General features: G+C 39.2%; 1 protein-coding gene across 2 annotated transcripts in view; it reads right to left on the bottom strand.

The window, feature by feature from the left end:
• The window catches only part of dot1l (DOT1-like histone H3K79 methyltransferase), a 29,887-nt gene extending 15,823 nt beyond the window's left edge, over positions 1-14,064 (bottom strand). The window contains exons 1-11 of one of the 2 annotated variants that reach the window (XM_067597239.1): positions 13,663-14,064; positions 4,781-4,824; positions 4,588-4,662; positions 4,308-4,371; positions 3,677-3,905; positions 3,249-3,343; positions 2,941-3,003; positions 2,787-2,842; positions 2,348-2,427; positions 1,213-1,281; positions 1,006-1,112 (exon numbers count right to left, since the gene is read on the bottom strand). In XM_067597239.1, the coding sequence (XP_067453340.1) occupies positions 1,006-1,112; positions 1,213-1,281; positions 2,348-2,427; positions 2,787-2,842; positions 2,941-3,003; positions 3,249-3,343; positions 3,677-3,905; positions 4,308-4,371; positions 4,588-4,662; positions 4,781-4,824; positions 13,663-13,743 (963 nt within the window). In that variant the 5' untranslated portion in view covers positions 13,744-14,064. The remainder of the gene's footprint in view (positions 1-1,005; positions 1,113-1,212; positions 1,282-2,347; positions 2,428-2,786; positions 2,843-2,940; positions 3,004-3,248; positions 3,344-3,676; positions 3,906-4,307; positions 4,372-4,587; positions 4,663-4,780; positions 4,825-13,662) is intronic. The other variant, XM_067597240.1, reaches the window with a different exon arrangement.
• Between the last annotated feature and the right edge of the window lie 4,911 nt (positions 14,065-18,975).

Here is an 18,975-nt window from a genome sequence, read left to right as displayed (position 1 = left end):
TTTTACTGACTCATTTTACTGACACACAGCTTTCGATCGGTGACCTTTGTTCAGAGCTAGTTGGTTGAAGTTGACTTGCCTTTCCTCACGTACACTTGCTTAACAATCAAAATCCATTTCCCTAAAAGGTACTAACAATACAGCAAAATACCTACTGAGGCATAAACTCATCTACTGTGGTACCATTTTAGCAAGTTCTCAGGTACAAATTGCAACAAAATCAGGAGAGGTGAGAGCAGCCACATCTACTTCAGGTGGTAACACACAACAAGTCGGTCACTAGCAGCACTAGAGCTAACAGTGCAACAGAGAGGCTGCTCTCCACAGACATGATATTAATAACACAGGGGAGCACTCCGCCTCCCCTCATATTATTATTCTCATACAGGCAGGAGACGCTTTCAAATGAATTAATTCATCAATTAATGCAGTTAATTTTTTAAATAAAAAGGCTGCGGATCATTTATCTTAATTGCATATTGTTTCATATGCTTCATTGTTTCAATATGTTTCATATTGTATTTCAGTGGAATAAGGATACCAGTGAATGGTTTGGCACACAGTATACTGGAGCAAGAGATTGAAAATTGTGCCCCCTTTTCTATTCATTCAATCAAGAATCTGTTTTGAATCGAGAATTGATTCTGAATCGAATCAGACACCCAAGAATCGGAATTGAAATGAATTGTGAGATTCCCAAAGATTCCCGCCCCTACTGTTAACCAGGGATTACTTCAACCAATTACCAGAGTGACACACATATCACTGTTATCTGATGCACTTGTGTTACCCTGTGTAACCCTCTGTGTTTGCTTACTCCTGAGACTGACAACTCATTAAAACAATATCGGCTGTTATTATGGTAGCCTATCTCACGAGTTTAGGTTACTGTTTGTCTCCAATGTATAAATTGTTTGTGCTGGTTCAGCTTTTTGTCTTTTGGTTTGTTTGTTTTTATCTTGTTTTGCCAAGATAGAGTGTTAAAAAAAAAGCTTCAGAGCTTACTATGGTGCGGTCAATGGTATGCAGGTAGTAGGAAACTGGCTTTCCAGTCCAGGACACTGAGCCCCTTAGTGGAGAAAGCTCCACCACACGCATTATTGTGCCAATATCTGCAAGACAAGAGAGGATAATCATGGCACTGCATTTCAAAATCTATACAGGACAAATACAAATCAATGGAAGGGTGAGAGATAAAAATCAGGTTCTTACCACTCAAGTTTCGACTGTTTATTCTAAAATTTAAAGGTGCAAAAGGTTTGGAGGATACTATTTTCCCACCTGGAAATAAAAAAAACAAAAAAACAACAGACACCATAAAAAGTATTGTTTTTCTGCAATTTAAAATGCTGCACAGTGGACACAAACAATAATTGCTACACCTCACTACATAAAGCAAATACAATAAACACAATTACTTCCCAAACAGATCCACAGACACATTAATCACATGGTCACATTTAGTACTGACAACCTGTAGCTGAGTGGCTTAGTGTGGCTGTGAGGTCAAAGATCAAGTGCCAAGAGTTGACACAGTCGCTACTGGATACCATTATCCATTGTTGTTTTAATCACTTATGTGAACAGCTGAATAAATTATTTCCAGTGAACCCAGGTGTCACTCCCAGTGCTACCAGCACAAGGCCTTGATGTTTTCTACACGAGAGAAAAGGTCTGTTGTCATAAGAAAAGGCTATTAGCACCTGCTATTATTTCAAAGCCTTATATGACCTTTAACCTTTGATCAATTCACTCCCAAGGCCTCATAAAATCCCTCAATTGGTTGCAGCTCATCAACCAGCTGCTCTGACGTTCACGTTAAGCAGTGACATTTAAAATAACATTAAACACTGCATAGATTACAGTAAAAAAACTAAACTACATTAATTTACATATAAAACTACCTTCCAGCATAGTTAAAGTATAATCCCTTTGATTAATGTTTTAAAATGATGTTTAATCTGAAACATTTTCAGGAGGTATTTGGCATGTGGCAAGAAAGAAGAAGTGTCACAGCTTTTTTGGACCAAGAAGTCTCCAGCTAAAGAGATAAATGTGTAATGTTTTGTTCCTTAGATTCCTAAATTATCTAGTTAGTCAAACGATAATGTTATGTACAGTATAAGTAGAAAGGCATTTGCATTGTATCCCTGATTAATGTCATTAAAGTACACCAATAATCAATCAATACATGTATGTTTTCCATTTGATAGTCAGGCTTATTTGACTTTTAGCTCATCCTTCTTCTCCTCAAAGTGGAGGCTTATTTGATCTTTAAAATGTGTGTGTGTGCGTTTCTATGGTTATAATCTCGAAGTTGTGACCACAAAGAGCAAAAATGACTAACCTTCCTTCATGTTGGCAAAGCGCTCCTTCAGCTGGTGATCTACTTCTGGACCAAAGGCAAAGTTATTCACAAAAATAATACTGGAAAACAGACAAAGATAGAAGCAGTTTAGATCTTGGGCAGGCATTAAAAAAAAACATTACACTATAAGTCAAGTTTTGACAGAGAAATACACACATTTCATACATTGACTGTTCTACAGAGTAACTAAATATTAGAAACACCTTGTTTCACAGAACACTTAAAAATAATAAGTTTCATAGCTGTAGCATTTATTACAGGACTGGAACTTTCTTAGTTCAAATATTATTGGAATGTATTACGAGGTTTCTATTTTCTGGTCTTTCTGTGTATAAATTCAGCTTATAAATGGTCTTATTGGAAATAAACGGCAAATGTGTCTTTCAGACTGTCACTGCGACCTGGTTTGATATACTACCTTGTGTTGGCAATCCTTTCTTTCCATTCTTCAGACAGAAAATCACCTCTCTCCAGCTAAAAAGTAAAGAGAAAGAGACAATCCTGAGTACTTGTGGATCTGTAGAACACCTAAGTGTTACTCAGAGTAAATACTCAACTGAGAGTAAACTTACTGTGTACTCCCCATGTTTCTTCCCATACCATTTCATCCACTTTTTAAACTCTTTATCCATGGTCTGAAAGAAAGAAAATACATATAACTTTCCAAACAATTGATAATAAAAGTTAATTAAAAAAAACAAAACACAAAACCAAACAAGTAAAAAAAAAACAATCAGCTCAGCATGTCCTCAGAGGCTGCTCGAGAAAGTAGGATAAGCGAGTTAAACAAAGATATTGTTGGTCTAAATGTAACCAGAGTCTCGCTTTTCTTTGCTTTCTGGAGTATCCCTCTGGTCCTGTGAGATATTTAAGTAGTTACCTCTGCATAGGTAGCTGGAATGTCTGCTTTCTCTACACCATAGTAGTGTTTACAATTGGTCGCTGCTGCAACCTGCAGCACTACCTGCCCCACTCCTACAAATCAGAAACAATAAAAAATTAATGAGGTTCCTCTTTCGTATATGTTTTATACCAAACAGACAAAGACACCATCGCTGTCAATCTAATGACCTTTTATATAACTTGACATCAGGTACGTTTGTTTAACAAAAACTGTTTCCACTACACTATTAGTGTACTACTGACCCGTTAACAAGACATTTGACAGGTCTGGAGATAAACTGACAAGAAACTTTTTTCCCAACTCAGCGCCATTTGGCTTTGTATGACAGATCTCGTTCTGTGTAAAAGGAGTGTCAGATGAATCTCTCTGTCACCCTCAACCTCCCAGAACAGTAGCACACTAACCACTGCCAAGGTCTACAAAAGTGTCATCCTCCATCATTTCCATCTCGTCGATGATCTGAGCGACCAGGTCGAAAGAGGTCTCTCCGTACACCTCAGGGGAAAAGGGCTCATAGTTGTTCAGCTTCTCAGGGTCAGTCACTGAGTGGTTGTACACCTGCTGTAGGATGTGTCTCAGCAGCCCGTTGGAAGGACGCTTGTTCAGCTTCATGGGCTGGGTGGTCCCCTTCCACTGTAAAATGGGATTATATTCTATATTTATTCACATACAAACACACTCCAATCAAGGCATAATGACCTTGCCATGTTGGCCCTTCAAAGATGAATACGTATCAGCATTTGTTCCAATGAGTGATGCAGAATGCAGATGCAGATTTTTTAACCTAAACATTTATAAATCAATAAAAAGGCAAGTTTGGACACAGGTATGGACTAGAGAGCACTGACCCTAAAAACATATCAGTTTATAATTAGAACCTGAAGATGATCAATTATATGTACTGGACATTATTCTTGTGCTGGTTAGGTCATGCATGGTAAAGAGTCAAAAGAAACACTCCACATTTAATGGCTTATGTTGTCACATTCATGTCACCTACACAACAATAAAAACTCTTCACACATATGGACCCACCAGCTGGTGAATGCTGTCGATGGCCCTGTTGTACTTGTCACAAAGTCTCTGCATACTCTCAAAACTGTGAAAAAACAAAGACACAAAATGAAAACCATCATTTTGTACAAGATAAAAATAAAAGTTCAAAATCAAACAATAACTACTTTGTTGACTTCACAGGAACAATCGTCATCTTGGTGTCACAATGAAACTACTTCAAAATGATGTCAATTGTGACATTAAAAAATTGTTTTATCATTTCTGACACATGTAGATTTTGATGCGACCCAAGGCTCACCTCTTGGTGTCGTAGTCAATGAGAACATAGTTTTCCATTGCCAGTTTGAGGTCTGGGATCTCCTCACACACCCACCTAGAAAACACACATACATAAAACTGTCATGATATAATGTACATGACACAGTCACTCGCTGTCTGTGTTCATGTGGGAGTTTACAAGAGTTGAGTCAGAGGGCAGAAAGATCACTTACCGAATGGTCTCGATGATTTCATGAGCAGCATCATGGTGTTTATCCTGACAACAGAGAAACAGGCAATTAACTGACCATAACAGTATTGTTAAGAAGTGACAGTCTACCCACCGCTGTCTGCATCTACGTCATGATTTCCACAATCATTTTGCTATTAATGTTAATAAACTATAACCATTTATAATGTCAGCATTTTTAAAACACAAACTTCAAATTTTGAAATCAAGGCAAACAGAGATGCCCCAAGAAGAAATTAATATGACAAATCATGTGTGTATCATGTATTTAATGGTAAGAGTTGAATGTGAAGCATACAGTTGTATACAAAAGTTTGGGGGAAATAAATTCATGACGAGTGAAAACGAGTCCAAAGTGTCTTCCGACGTCTCTACTGCAGAAATGGAATATGTCAAGCTGCCAAATACCACTGTGACAGATGATAAGGAGCTCAAAAAGACAGACAGGCAGTCTTATAACTGCTGGAGAAAATTATTTTTGACCACTTCCAAGAGCCTGATAGGAGTGTTTGTGAATATGTTATTATACTTTAATGTAAGTTATATTCAAAAACTAATGTTATTTTTCCAAAAACAGCTGTTGGAAAAGGGGGGGGGGGGGTTGTCTCACAATCAGGGTCACCTTATATTTATATTATTATTTATATTCATTACTCGAGCCCAAATACGTTATGCCATCGAGAGCCACTTGACTAAACGCATTGAAAAATACTTTGAGGAGAAGGAGGATGAGCTAAAAGTCAAGCTAGCTCTGACCGCCGACTGCTGGACAGCTCTCACAAATGAAAGCTACATCACAACTTCTCTTAAAAATTAACCGCTTAGTTGCCAGTTAATGGGTGTCAGTCTGTCAAAGCAAAATGAACTGAAACTGACATCCCTAACTGACTTTTCAGACCTTGTGCGAACACTCAGCAACTATGGGTTCCTATAGGCAGCTGTGTAAGACTGAAAATGAAAGTTATTGACACCCATAATGCAGAAGAAGGCTACAAGAATATATATCAAAGTGTTGTCAGTTTGCAGTTTCCACAGTGTGAAATGTAATTAAGAGATGGCAGTTTAGGGGAACTGTGGAGGTCAAGATGAGATCTGGAAGACACAGAAAACTCTCGGAGAGAACTGCTTGTATGCTGGTCAGAAAGGCAAATCAAGACCCTCCATTTGACTGCAAAAAACCTGCAGGAAGATTCTGCAGACTCAGAAGTGATGGTGCAACATTCCACATGCTCGCACAAACAAGACCTTTGAGAAGAGTCAGTAGAAGAAAACCTGACCTGCGTCCTCATTATAAAATCCAATGTCAGAAGTATGTGACAAAACATCTACAGAAGCCTGATGCGTTTTGAAAACAAGTGACTGAAGAAGTTAAAACAGAACTCTTTGGCCACAATCAGCAAATGTATGTTTGGAGAAAAAAGGAGCAGCATTTCATGAAAAGAACACATTGCCAACTGTTAACCGTGGAGATGGATCAATCATGCTTTGGGGTTGAGTTGCAGCCAGAGGCACAGGTTGCAGGAAGAATGCTAAAATTCCACTGAATACCAGCAAATACTGGACGCCAACATCACACTGTCTGTAAAAAAAAAGCTGAAGCTGAAGCTGAAAGGACTTTAGTACCGACTATGTAGGGTGCCCAAACTTTGGCACATGGTGCCAAAATAATGTTTTTATTTTTTTTCAATTTATTGCATAAAAAGGAACTATTAGGAGTATAACAGTACGTGTATTCATCCCGTCATGGTACAGATGTTACAGTTAGGTACACGCAGTCATGCAAAGAATACGCTCCATGACCCAAACAATTACTGTCAAAATAGTTTAATTTCAACTACTTTATATATAGTTAGACCATAAATTATCATAAAACAGCTGCCAGCAGGTGTCCTGACTCCCTGCAAGAAACAGACAGGTTGTTTTCTTTTTCCACTGTAGCACAACTAAACTGTTCCAGTAATAGTTACAACCAATGAGCCATTGTTGGACGTTCACATTTTTCAAAATAAAAGACCAAAATGTTATTTTCTATGTTTCTTTTTGTACCGATATCGTGCTGAACTATGACCCCTAACCTGAGGTACATACTGAACCATTACACCCTTAGTAACTATGTATTAATGTTTGCTGAAAATATTGTGTTTTATGTTTCATATCCTAGGGGGTGCCAAAACTTTTGCACAGAACTATACAATGACTAAAAACACTGGCACAGTGAAGTAACCAAATTGCAGCTTCATGTCTGCTAAGATGGGTTGGGTTTATTATTCCAGTAATACAATTATACATGTAATGCCACAGTCCTAATGACAAAGTACTCTGATTCCTCCTTTCATTGCAGTCACATCTGACCCAGTGTTGCCAAACATTAGACTATTTATGAATTCTGTCAATGTTTACAACACATACTGAGAATAACAGGTGGGCGATATATCGAATATACTCGATGTGTCACGGCTTGTTCTATGTGTAATGTAGGAAATGACTATATCGCTAACATTGAGTACAAATTGTCACATAACTGCCGCCAGCATGAAACTTACTTTGGCATTTACCTTCTATCACTCTCTCCTATGACTCTCTCCCTCTCACAAACACAAAAATGAAAAAAAAACTCACATACACAATACGTCACACACACTGCCCTGCCCATCCACACCACTCTCCTGGGTGAGTGTGTGACGTATAGGTGAGGCGTGTGTTTTTGTATCTGTAGGGAACAGCGAAAGAGCCTGGAGAGAGCAAAAGAAGTGTAACGCCGAAGCGAGTTTATGTGTTGAGTTTGGAAACGGTAATAGAAGATGGAGGCTGACGAACTGGTTCTGAAAAGAAACAGCAGTGGGTCCATCATATGGCAGTGTTTTAGGTATCACAAGGAAGATGTTGAACAAACAACAGTTATCTGCAAAATATGCAGCAAAGCCAGAATGCCACAAAAGGCAGCAGTACCACAAATTTGTTTCACCATTTGAAATGCCATCCACTACGAAAAGAAGGCCTGAAACTCTGCATGTCCGCATCTCCACCTCCCACAGCAAATAAAACGCCAAGGCAACCAGCCCAGAAGCCAACGACTCTGGCTTCTTCATTTGCCAAATCAATCCCATATGACAAAAAAAGTCCAAAATAGAAAGAAATAACGGCCACAGGAACACACTACATCACTTAAGACCCTAACCCCAGTTAGTGTCATAGAAACTAACACACACACACACACACACACACACACACACACAGTAAACACACACACACTCATACTCCTGTGATGTGACTGTTATTGTTCTGCAGAGCGGTTTGTCACAATGACAGCCTGGACCTCTGCCTCTCTGGTTCACACACTGCTATTTTTATTTTACCGTTTTCTAAATGACCTGTTGTCACAAACATCACACGCAAAAAGTGCACTTTGGTATATGTTGTTTTGAAATGTCTTTCCTGGGGTTTCTTGTTGAATGCACTTTGTGTTGCTTTGAGCTCTGTTTCTGTTAAGGGTCTCTGAGAAGTAGGCCATAGTGTGTAGGCCTAAATTACATGATTATTTATTTTCATTCAACAGCTGTTAAAACCCTTTGTGTGCAATTGCCTGGTTTGAATAAATACTGTTTTGTTAATTTGAATTTGGATGTGATTTAACGCTTTTTGCATGAAAGTCTAAAATTGTTCCAATAGAAACCACTAATAAATATACAGTAAACAAGCATGTTTTAAAGGATCTGTATGTAAGAATCAGAAATTCCTTCTCATTAGTGACATCTGTGGCCGTTAAATAAGCTGCAGTCAACATCCTGGTGTTCATGCTCACGGCATGAGACTATTGCAGGTGATGTCTTTTTCCTCACTTACACTTGTCATAATTACATAAAAGATCTCCAACGTTGCGTTTTGCACCGTCTTTCAGCAAAGCATCTCTCACTCCCAGTCAGTCAGCCCCTCCCCCTTGCCTGCTGTACGTACGTGCGCCCGCTCACACACACACAAACACACACACACAGAGGCTGCTGCTACACTGTGGGCGCTGACCAGTGGGAGCCGATCCGCACCGCCCAACCCGCACAAATGTGTGTTAATCAACCACCCGAACCAGATCCGCAAACCAACAACTTTTTTTTTACCAACTGTGTTTACTAAACATCAGTAGGCTCAGTGAGCTGTGGCCGGGGAGCAACTTGCTGTGGACGGGGAGCAACATGCTGAGTCCGGGCAGCAATGAGCTGTGGCTGGGGAACAACGCGCTGTGGTTTTGTTGTGAAATGTGTGCTTATTACGACCTTTGGACTACCAACAGGAAAAACAAAAGGGGTAAGCTATGTTCTGCTTGTTTTCTGCTCCTTTGTTGGGGAAATAATGTTGTTTTAGCTGTGTGTACTTGGGAGCGTGTTTGGTTGTGAAACGTGTAGTGGCTGAAAGAGGCAGCTAGCTGTCTCGTTAGCTGGAGAGCTAATGTCAACAGGGTGTTTCTAGTTGGATAGCACCATTTTAGTTGAGTAATTGTTGTGTTTTTTTTTTATGTTACATTACTACCCGTTCAGTCATTGGAAATAAAAAAAACATACATGTAAATTGCTTCACAATTCTACATAGTGAACCTTTAATGCAGACGTATGTTACAGGTACTACTAGAATCATCATACTGGTGTGATTGTATGCATCAAAGGCTTAAATCAAGCATTTATGAAGTGTTTTAGAGAAGATTTCAAAATATCGAGATATATATTGTGTATCGCAACATAGCCTAAAAATATTGCAATATTATTTATAGGGCATATCGCCCAGGCCTACTGCAGAGGAAGCACACTCTCATCCTCAGCAGTGTCACAGAGTTAGTTTCTATATCAGAGCAGTAGTGTGTAGACGCAGCACTCTGGTATACCTGCGTTTTTGTACAAATAACTAAATTCTGATGTTTTCATGCAGGTTTTCCAGACAAGGTATAAATTAAACTGGGCCGTAATCTAAAACAGTAATTCTAAACTATGAAGTCAGATGTAAGTCACGTACTCAATTCCAGAAACATTAAAATAACCCGGAGATTGAGTGAAGGCAGTTCAGACTCCCCTCTGACAATAATGCAAGCATAGTCTACAGCATTAAAATTATCTTCGCAGTATTTTTGTTGTAATTGTGAATATACATTTTTATCAAAATGATGTCAATATGTTGGCTCTGGCTGGTATTACTGATTTATCTTCGCAGTCTAAACAAACCATGTGTTTACAGTGACAGCCAACATTAATCTGATAATAAACCTGTCTCCACCTAGGTTTGATTTAAAGCTTAATTTAATCCGGAGTGACTCTAACCTGCATAAAATCGATTCAGTTAGCGCAAGACTAAACTAAGACTATTCCAAACCATGTCTCAAAATTAGCTTATTTAAGTTCAATTGTATTAAATTGGCATTTTAGTTTTGAACAAACCCTGATAAAGTAAGTTAGGATGAATTTCATTGATCCTGTGCAGAGAATCTATTGTTGGTAATCTTAGCTGGAGAGTGCTGACTTGCTCTGTGGGAGAAATAGGACTCAAGTTACACCCAGAGCGCAGCCAGCCTGAGCCTGTTGCCTGAGCTGACCCACTGACCCACTTTCTGTCTCCCGCTACAGCACATTGCCAAGGAGTGCCTCTGGTGGAGGGAAAGAAAAGAAGGAAAATAAGAGAGAAGGAGAAATCAGAGGGTAAAAAGAAAAAGAGTAAAAGGAAGGAAAGTGAAAGAGAGAAGAGCTGTGGAGAGCGAGGGGGCCAGAGAGAGGAGGGAAAGCCTGGTATTTGTCAGCTGTTTGAGGCCTGGCACAGCAGCAGCAGCTAACAGCTCACAGCCTGGAGCTCCCGGCTTCCCGCTCAATACTGCCCGCCACTACTACGCAAACTTCCGCCAAGACTCAAACATGCATGCGCACACACTCAAATATGCATGATAACACAGGAAATCTCCAGCTATTTCTGTCAGCACAGCATTTCAGATACAACCATATAATCAAGCTAACTGCTAGCTGTGTTGCTAATAAGCAGCATTAGCTACAAACCTTAATAACCATACAGCTGCACAGCAGATTTTCCACACTAAGTACTACTAAATAGAGAAGATATACATGGTGTATAAGTGTATGAAAGAGACTGTGTGAGCTAGCGTATGAGATGTTGAAGGGGGGAGGTCACCTGCTCACACAAAGACGGCACACAGCAACACTAGCACAAGGCTGTGGCTAAAAATAAACACTCAAAACGAGAATGAGACAAAAAGAACAGGAGACCCTCCTCTCTCCCCACTGTGGGAAGAGTTGACGTACTCCACCGCCTCTCTCCACAGTCTCTTTAGTCAATCTCTCCCTACCTCAGCGTGACGCGCCGTGGGTGTAGGGGTTTTACACCACGCATTGCTCCACTACGTAGACCTCATCAGCCTACGAGAACATATGACTAAGGCAGGCGTGCCAGTTGTATTACTCGTACTTGCCACAAAATACAACTGATTCAAACAACCCAATGGGGGAACCAGTAACTAAAAGATACCATCTTATCTTTTCTTTCTTTGAAGCAGAGATGGTTCTTTCTGAAACATACTTTTGTGTACAGTATCTGATGACTACAAACATACTGCCTCTTCCAGAACTGTCTTAACATGTCCAGTTGTTTTATCTTGCCACAGCTGGTCACATGTTAGTGACACCAAGTGTCTGCAATTCAACTAAAATACATTGGCAGGCTGCCCGCCTCCAACTTAGGACCACTGTAGATTAAAATAACCTCATAACTAATATGACAACTGTTTTTCCATTTCAGTGGTGTGACAGCACTTGAACTCAGACACCACTGATTTTTATACAGTAATTACAGCCTTGTAAATAATAGGTGAAATACACAGGTGAGTACCAAAGACATTCAGCTGACTTTAGCAGCAGTGTGTCTCTTAAATGCTATGCAGGCCTGGTTAGTGCCCACACCCAGAACCAGATGGACAAAGAGCTGCACCACACCAGAGGTGCTCTTCATATGGAAGCATTTACAGATGCACAGATGTGGGGATTTAGTGAGAGACGAGGGGAGAGACAAGCAGAAACACAGACAAAACACAGAATGAAACACAACACAAAAGAAAGAAAGAAAGAGAGAAAGAAAGAAAAAGAAAGAAAGAAAGACAGAGTATTTTTATGAGCCTACATTCTGGGTGCTGGATTAGAGTAACAGCATGCCTTATACCACAACAGCCCTGTGCAACAGCCATGTTGTGTGTATCAAAACACAGACAGCACTGTGTTCATGCTCTGTGGGTGAGATAAGCAATCTTCATGCTCTGTGGGAGTGAAGAATGAATCTACATGGAGTGGGATCAGTTGCTACCAGAAAGCAGTTCAACGAGGGTAAAACTATCATTAAATGTGACTGAGAAAAAAAACACTTGAGCACAGATAATGGCCTGTGTTTTTGAATTCTGTTACTGCAGCATTGCTGAATGAGGAGCAGTCTCTTCTGTTCTCCTCCCTGTAGAGTTGACCATATGGACATGAGAGGAGGGGAGAAAAGAGAGGAAGACTTTCTCCTTTGAAAACAGGAGGAGAGCACCGCATGAATATGCTCCCTATTGCAGAACTCCACATGGAGGATCATCAGCTGTTTCTAATTCAAGGCATGACAGCTAGTCCCAATATAAATAGCAGGTCAACAGTGTATTAAATTCCTGAAATGCTTGTTCGCTTGTTTAGACCATAACATAAGGAAGTGGGTGAGGCAGTAACTCCGGGAGGGAGGAACTGTGAGTGTTATCAGACTCTGGCCTGGTGTAAAGGGAGAGCCAAGTCTTTCAGCCAAAGCAGAGAGGAGCGGCTGATTACATCAACTACTAACCCTGACTCAGTGACTTGAAACTAAATGACTGAAACAACTAAGGCCAAACTAGGTGCAGCGTAGGTGGAGATGAGACATACAGAAAGACCCCACACAGCCATTCGCAGAATTTCAGCTTCTTTCACTCAGTACTGTCTCACCGCAATTACTATAAATGAGAAACAAAGTTTAAGTTAACCATATACGTCACTGAAAGATCACAGAACTTGCAACCGCTTCCCTTTCCGTTTCTTCTTCAATGAGTCAAGTGCAATCAGCCACTGACATGCTGACAGTGTGTGGCAAGGAATCCAGTTCATCTACTCAAAATAAAACTAAAAAAAAGAAGTTGTTTTCTTAGCAGGCATGACTATTAGTGAGCACAGAAAGATCAGGGACATATATATGTATATACTGGCTATGTACAATGCAAACTGCCAAACATGTAGTTCTGACATCCACATCTATACACATGGAGAGTTTCAGACCTCACCACAATATTTGCCCTATGTGATTGTTTACTGGTACAAGATGGTGAGTCTGAGCAACGAAAGACTGGTATAACTCATCTATGAACGACTCACTTACATGTGTATCAGTAGGAATATGAATCATAGCCGAGACACTTCTGGCAAAAACAAAGTTACGGAGAGACTGACATGATGCTGGGTGTAAATGTGACTTGTTTAATTGCTCCTATGTCAAAGCATCTTTTTATTACTAGCTGTCAAATCAATATTTGGCTGATAGTGTTACTTTCCGCTGCCTATTATCACCACTGTTCAAATGTATCGAGGCTCCTTTGTGACATTTGTTCTGGGGGATAATTAGGAGTGAAAAAAACAAAGTATTTGATCAGTCATTGTATTTTGGCTGATACCCATGTCTGTCTATCACCATCCCGACCAGTATGACCTGACTCCCCGGACGAGCCTGCCGCGGCTCCTTCAGGCTAGACAGTGTTAGCAGAGAGCTAGCTGACAAAGACAAAAACAAAGAGACTGAATATAAATCTGTTAAATCAGTTTTAAGTTGAACACTTACGTATACTGGTAACGGCCACGGGTAGCTAGCAGGTTCCGCTCCAACCGGCGATTTGAGCTTGAGCTCCAGCTTTTCTCCCATTCTCCACTTCACGGCGGCTCGGCGGTGATAGATAGCTAGCAGCTAGCTCTCTGTTAGCCAGCTGGTCGGTTAGCGGGTGAGCTACAACGTGAACATTTTGTAAAGAAAATAAAAAAAAACGTTGAAACGCGTAAAATAAAATGAAAAAAGACGTCGACGCTTGTTGCCGCGGTAAATACACGCACACACACACACAATACACCACGGATGTATCGGACTCGGTTTTATATTTTTGAATAAAATGCCTTTTTATGTCCACTGGCAATAACACCTCGTCCGTATCGCCGCCATCTTGCCCGGCATGAATAAATATGGCAGGGAGCCACTGACGTCACAGAGAGGGACCGTGAGCACAGCGCGTGGGCCAGCAACTCTATGCACGAGAGCGTGAGAGCATTACAACTAGCTATTTTCTATCTCAGTATAAACATTAAAAACATACACACACACACACACACACACATACACACACACACACACATATATATATGTAATTGACAAACAATATCAACATTTAATAGGCTATTAATGGGGAAAAAAAGTTTTTTCATTTTATTTATTTACTTTATATTATTTACTTTTTTGTATTACTATTTATTCCTTTTATTATATTTACTCTTTGAAAGTATGCTGGTAAATCTACTTTTTTGTACTACACTGTTGCTCATTATCAATATTGTTTGTATCATTTATTTATCTATGGAGATATTGGGTTGGGTAAGTGGGTGGGGGTGTGTGGGGGTGTGTGGGGGTGTTCATAATATGAAAATGTGCTAAGAAATGTCTCATAACCTTCATGTGTTGTCAAAATGTTGGACACATTTATCAATTAAAAAATAAAGAATTGGCTATTAATAATTCAATTATATATTATATTGTAATTAATAATATATTGTATTGATCACATAGGCTACAATAACATTTGAGTCAAAAGGATCAGATTCTAGCTAAATATCTGCATGGCACTGAAACATTTCATTGTAAAGTGCTGTTACAAATGACCAGAACTTCAAAATCATCACAGCAAGTTGTCAGTAATCAGAACATGGAGCACATGTGTAAACTTGGTGTAGTTTTTTTGCCTTCTAAACATTTTATTGAAATGTATAAAGTTGGTCTTTGCATTCTCTGCTCTTCCCAAAAAATACTTAAAAGACAATTCAAAATGTATTCATCACCATTTTATCATAGAAAACTGAAGAGTGTCATTGTCAAATCCCTTCAAAGAGTGGCCAAAGTAAGACAACTATTTAATTGACTAGTTCAGAGGAGGTGATTTTCTCCTCATGAAAATATAAAGTATATTATGATTGTTAGAAAATGAATATAATGTACTTGTTTCTCCCACAAACACAAAAAACTCCAACAATCAAAATCTCAGCAAATCTAATTACAAATAGTAAGCTATGCCAGTGAATCAGTATGCACAACACAGGGTCTACTGGGTAACTGGTAAACCATTAAGGAATGCAGGTATTTATTAATGTTGATTACACCTGTGTGTGAGCAGTGAAAATGTCCACTTTGAGACAGGTATATATGAGTCGCACAGTGGCTCACAGCAAAAAGGTCTTACTCCAGCTGCTCCGGTTGCCTCCCTCACTCCAAATTTATATTTTTAGCACAGCTCCAATAAAAGTTTAAATTTAATTTTGGTCTTCACATGTCTCTTTTTTTTATTTGCTGTCAAGAGAAGACAGTTATAAACACTGAACTTAGACTGAAGCACTTGTGCTTGAATTTGATTTATAATACAGACATGTAGAGCAGCTGACCTTTGATACACCCACACACACACACATAGATAACAGATATATGTAGAGTTGGTTTAATCTGGACTGAGCAAAGTCCCAAGACAACCCAAATGAGTTTCAAAGGACAAAACTAGTAAATGTTCAATGTAGGCTGAACATATTAGGCATATTAGGTAGTAAATCAAGCAACAGGTAAACACAGATTTGTAGTTTGTTTGGTATGACGACAACTTCATACTCTGTATATTATGTAATTAATTACTATGTAAATTACCTCTTGATGATGGTTATCTAATTGAGCAACGCATTTTTTTCCCCAATTTTAGACAAAACAGAACAAAAATACATGTTGGGAGTCAGAATAATCAGCTTGTTTCCATGGCATTGCAACATACTGCAAAGTGCTGCTATAAATGATCAACACTTGAAATCATCACAGTGTAAATAGATAAATATTGAGACACACTCACACTTACTGTCTTGGTGGTTTGCAGCACCAGAGTGTCTTCCTTTCATCTATGCATAAAAGCACAAATAAATGCAATTCATTTATCAGTTGTATAAAACATACTGTGCAGAACAGGCTTGATTTGAGAAGAACTCAAAGACTGTGAAGCATCCTCAGTGAATGATGATTTATAGTGTATTCTGTGGCTGAGGTTAGGGATGGGTTACTATGTGGTGAAGTCACTATGTAATTTTGATATTCTATTCATATGTACTATATCTATTTTGTCTTCCAATGCAACAACAAATGTTTTTGGTGCAAAACAAATGTGTGCACACATACACATGAAGTAGTCTCTAATCTGATGTTATTTCTGGGTTTTTTTTAATAGTGTGGTTATGATAAAATGTTGGAATTAAATGGTTATTAGGTAGCATTTTTTATTGACATAAAAAGAAATCAAATGTGAGGATAAGTGCCTGATGACAGCTTGAGTGGAGTGAAAAGAGAAACATCCTCAGCTCATTCACAGAAAAGTTGGCTGACTCAGCCTGGTGATCCTTAACAATGCAAGTATTGTTTAAACGTAGATTTTTTCATGTGCAGCCTGATGTGACTCGAGATTCTGGCCAAAAATTCATAATAGAAAGTTTTCTTTATCATGTAAAACAGATGCAATATTCTCAAAGGAAGTAAAAGAACATTTCATACACTAATAAAAGTGAATCTCTAACTGGTCTCCAGCTAGACTTTTGTGTGTTTCAGTATGGTGACAGCAATGAGAGGAAACAATCCTCCCCCTGTTCAAAGTGAAGCTGAAACACTCAGGACAGTGAACTGTCACTGAAGAATCATCCATTGTCCCTCATGGAGACACTGTAACAGGATCTGTAACAAACGACAAGACACAGCTGCAGCTGAAAGTAACAGAGACACTGCAGAGATAATCAAGATGATAAACTCAAATGTCAAAGAGTGTTTAGTGAGTTATACAAGGTTGTGGGAGGACTGCAGAAAACTTAAGCTGATGGGAAGTGAATCACAGATTTCAAATAGCATTTCTTTTTCTAAAGTTAATAAAAGCTGAGATGGAGAAATTGAGATTAATCATAAAAAAAAGACAAAATAAACCAAAATATAAGTGAAGTGACTGCAGCTCTTTGACTGTAAATCAACAAACGTGGTTATTGCACTGTGCCTATAACGCTCATCTCCTCTCTGGTCTGTGCACAGCTACTGTTGTGTGTGTTCGTTTTTCTGCTTCGAGAGAACAAAATTAATCAAACTCAGACACACAGAAGAGTAACATGGCTTACAGTAGCTCGGCCAGGCAATTGTGAATTATATTGCTGAACTGAACTGTCTATGATGAAGGTTTAGAGCAGTTTACTATAGACACTGACATTGACACAATACAACACAATATATTTTGTCTTTGTGTTTTACTTCATTTGTCTCAAATGATTTCCCATAAGCCTCACATTTAAGCCCAAAACATGACTTCAGTTGTTTGACCTCTTATATTTGAAATAACTTTGAGGTATTACATGCTTCATTTGTAATTCACATAACTAATATATACATGTGACTATTAATTAATTACCGTACACATTAATGTGTCCTTGTCCATTGGTTTTTCATGCACTTGTCAAGAGGTTGAAGTTGCCATGAGTCATGTATGTTTCAACCTCCATGTACACATGAGGCTGATATGCGCGTTTTCTGTGTTGTGGATGCTAATACTTGCAGATTACTAAATCTAATATGAAATGCCCTTGTGTCTAATTCACATACCAATTACCTCCGCTGACCTTTATTTCAACCGTGGCCTCCATTTCCACATTAAAGCAGTGACCTGCTAGCTGAGAATCTAAACAGAAGTAAACCTCTCTCTGTGTTTCTGTGCAGAAATCCAGACAAATTAAATCCCGTCTGACTAGTAAAACCTTGGAAACACAGAAGGGGGGCGGGAGAGCTCTCAATTTTCTGCTGTGTGTGTAAACATGTCAGTGCATACGCTGCTGTATGTTGAAGAGACGGAGAGGTGGCAGCTCGCCATAGTGAACTCGCTGACCGGGCCCCCTCCAGCTCCCTGCGCAGCGCTGAGGCCAGCTTTGGGATGGGAGCCAGTAGCAGCATAGCGAGGCTGCACAGCTCAGCCTCAGCCAACTGGCACACAGTCGCTATGTAGATTTCTGGGATCTTTCACAGTGTGTCAGATTACAGCGAACCCTGTCCTCTCTGTTGCTAGAGCATCTTTTTGCTCCTGTTGCCATGCCAAGGCCTTTTTTGGATCCATGTTTTAGACGCAGACTTGGCAGTAAACAATAAACATTCATGGTATAAGAAGATGCACATTAGCCATAAACAAAAACAGAATCCTATAGATGCACAAATGCTAATAAGGAATGGTTTCCTCCCATCATTCCTATGCAATCAAACGTACTCCTGAGGTGTCACTGGCCCTGCAGCGCTGTTTACCTCTCAGGAGAAACAATGCAAACTAGGAGACCAGAGGGATCAACATATTTCTATTGAATTAGCAGTTTTCTTGAACAAAAACAAGGTCTACCAGCAATGTCTAAAGGCTTTGGAAACTAAGAGTGTGCTGCCATCTACAGGACATCTGCTCCACTACAGGCCAAGTTGGGTCAATTCAGTAATTGTAAACAAATGTTTTAACACTGAAACAGCAACACAGATGGGGAAAGAAACAATAAAAGCTCTATCAAATACATCAGTTTCTCATTTAGAATATTTTTAGGGAATCCAAACATGATCTCTGCGGTGCTAAAAATAGATGCTCCTTCAAGGAAAAACTTACATCTTTTGATTGACAAAGATGTCAATGAGTCTATAATATTGTGTTGCTGTGTAATTGTGAAAAAGTTATGTATTAATGGCTTCACATGTAAAACATAATTCTTCATAACAATGCAATATTTTAAATATACATCATTTGTTATTGGAGTGTAGCATTGATGTTGAGAAATACAGTAGTTATCACTAAAATCCAGCTTCATTATAATA

The sequence above is a fragment of the Thunnus thynnus genome, chromosome 8 (assembly GCF_963924715.1).
Source record: "Thunnus thynnus chromosome 8, fThuThy2.1, whole genome shotgun sequence".
Taxonomy (NCBI): domain Eukaryota; kingdom Metazoa; phylum Chordata; class Actinopteri; order Scombriformes; family Scombridae; genus Thunnus; species Thunnus thynnus.
This window is presented reverse-complemented; position numbering and strand designations above follow the sequence as displayed.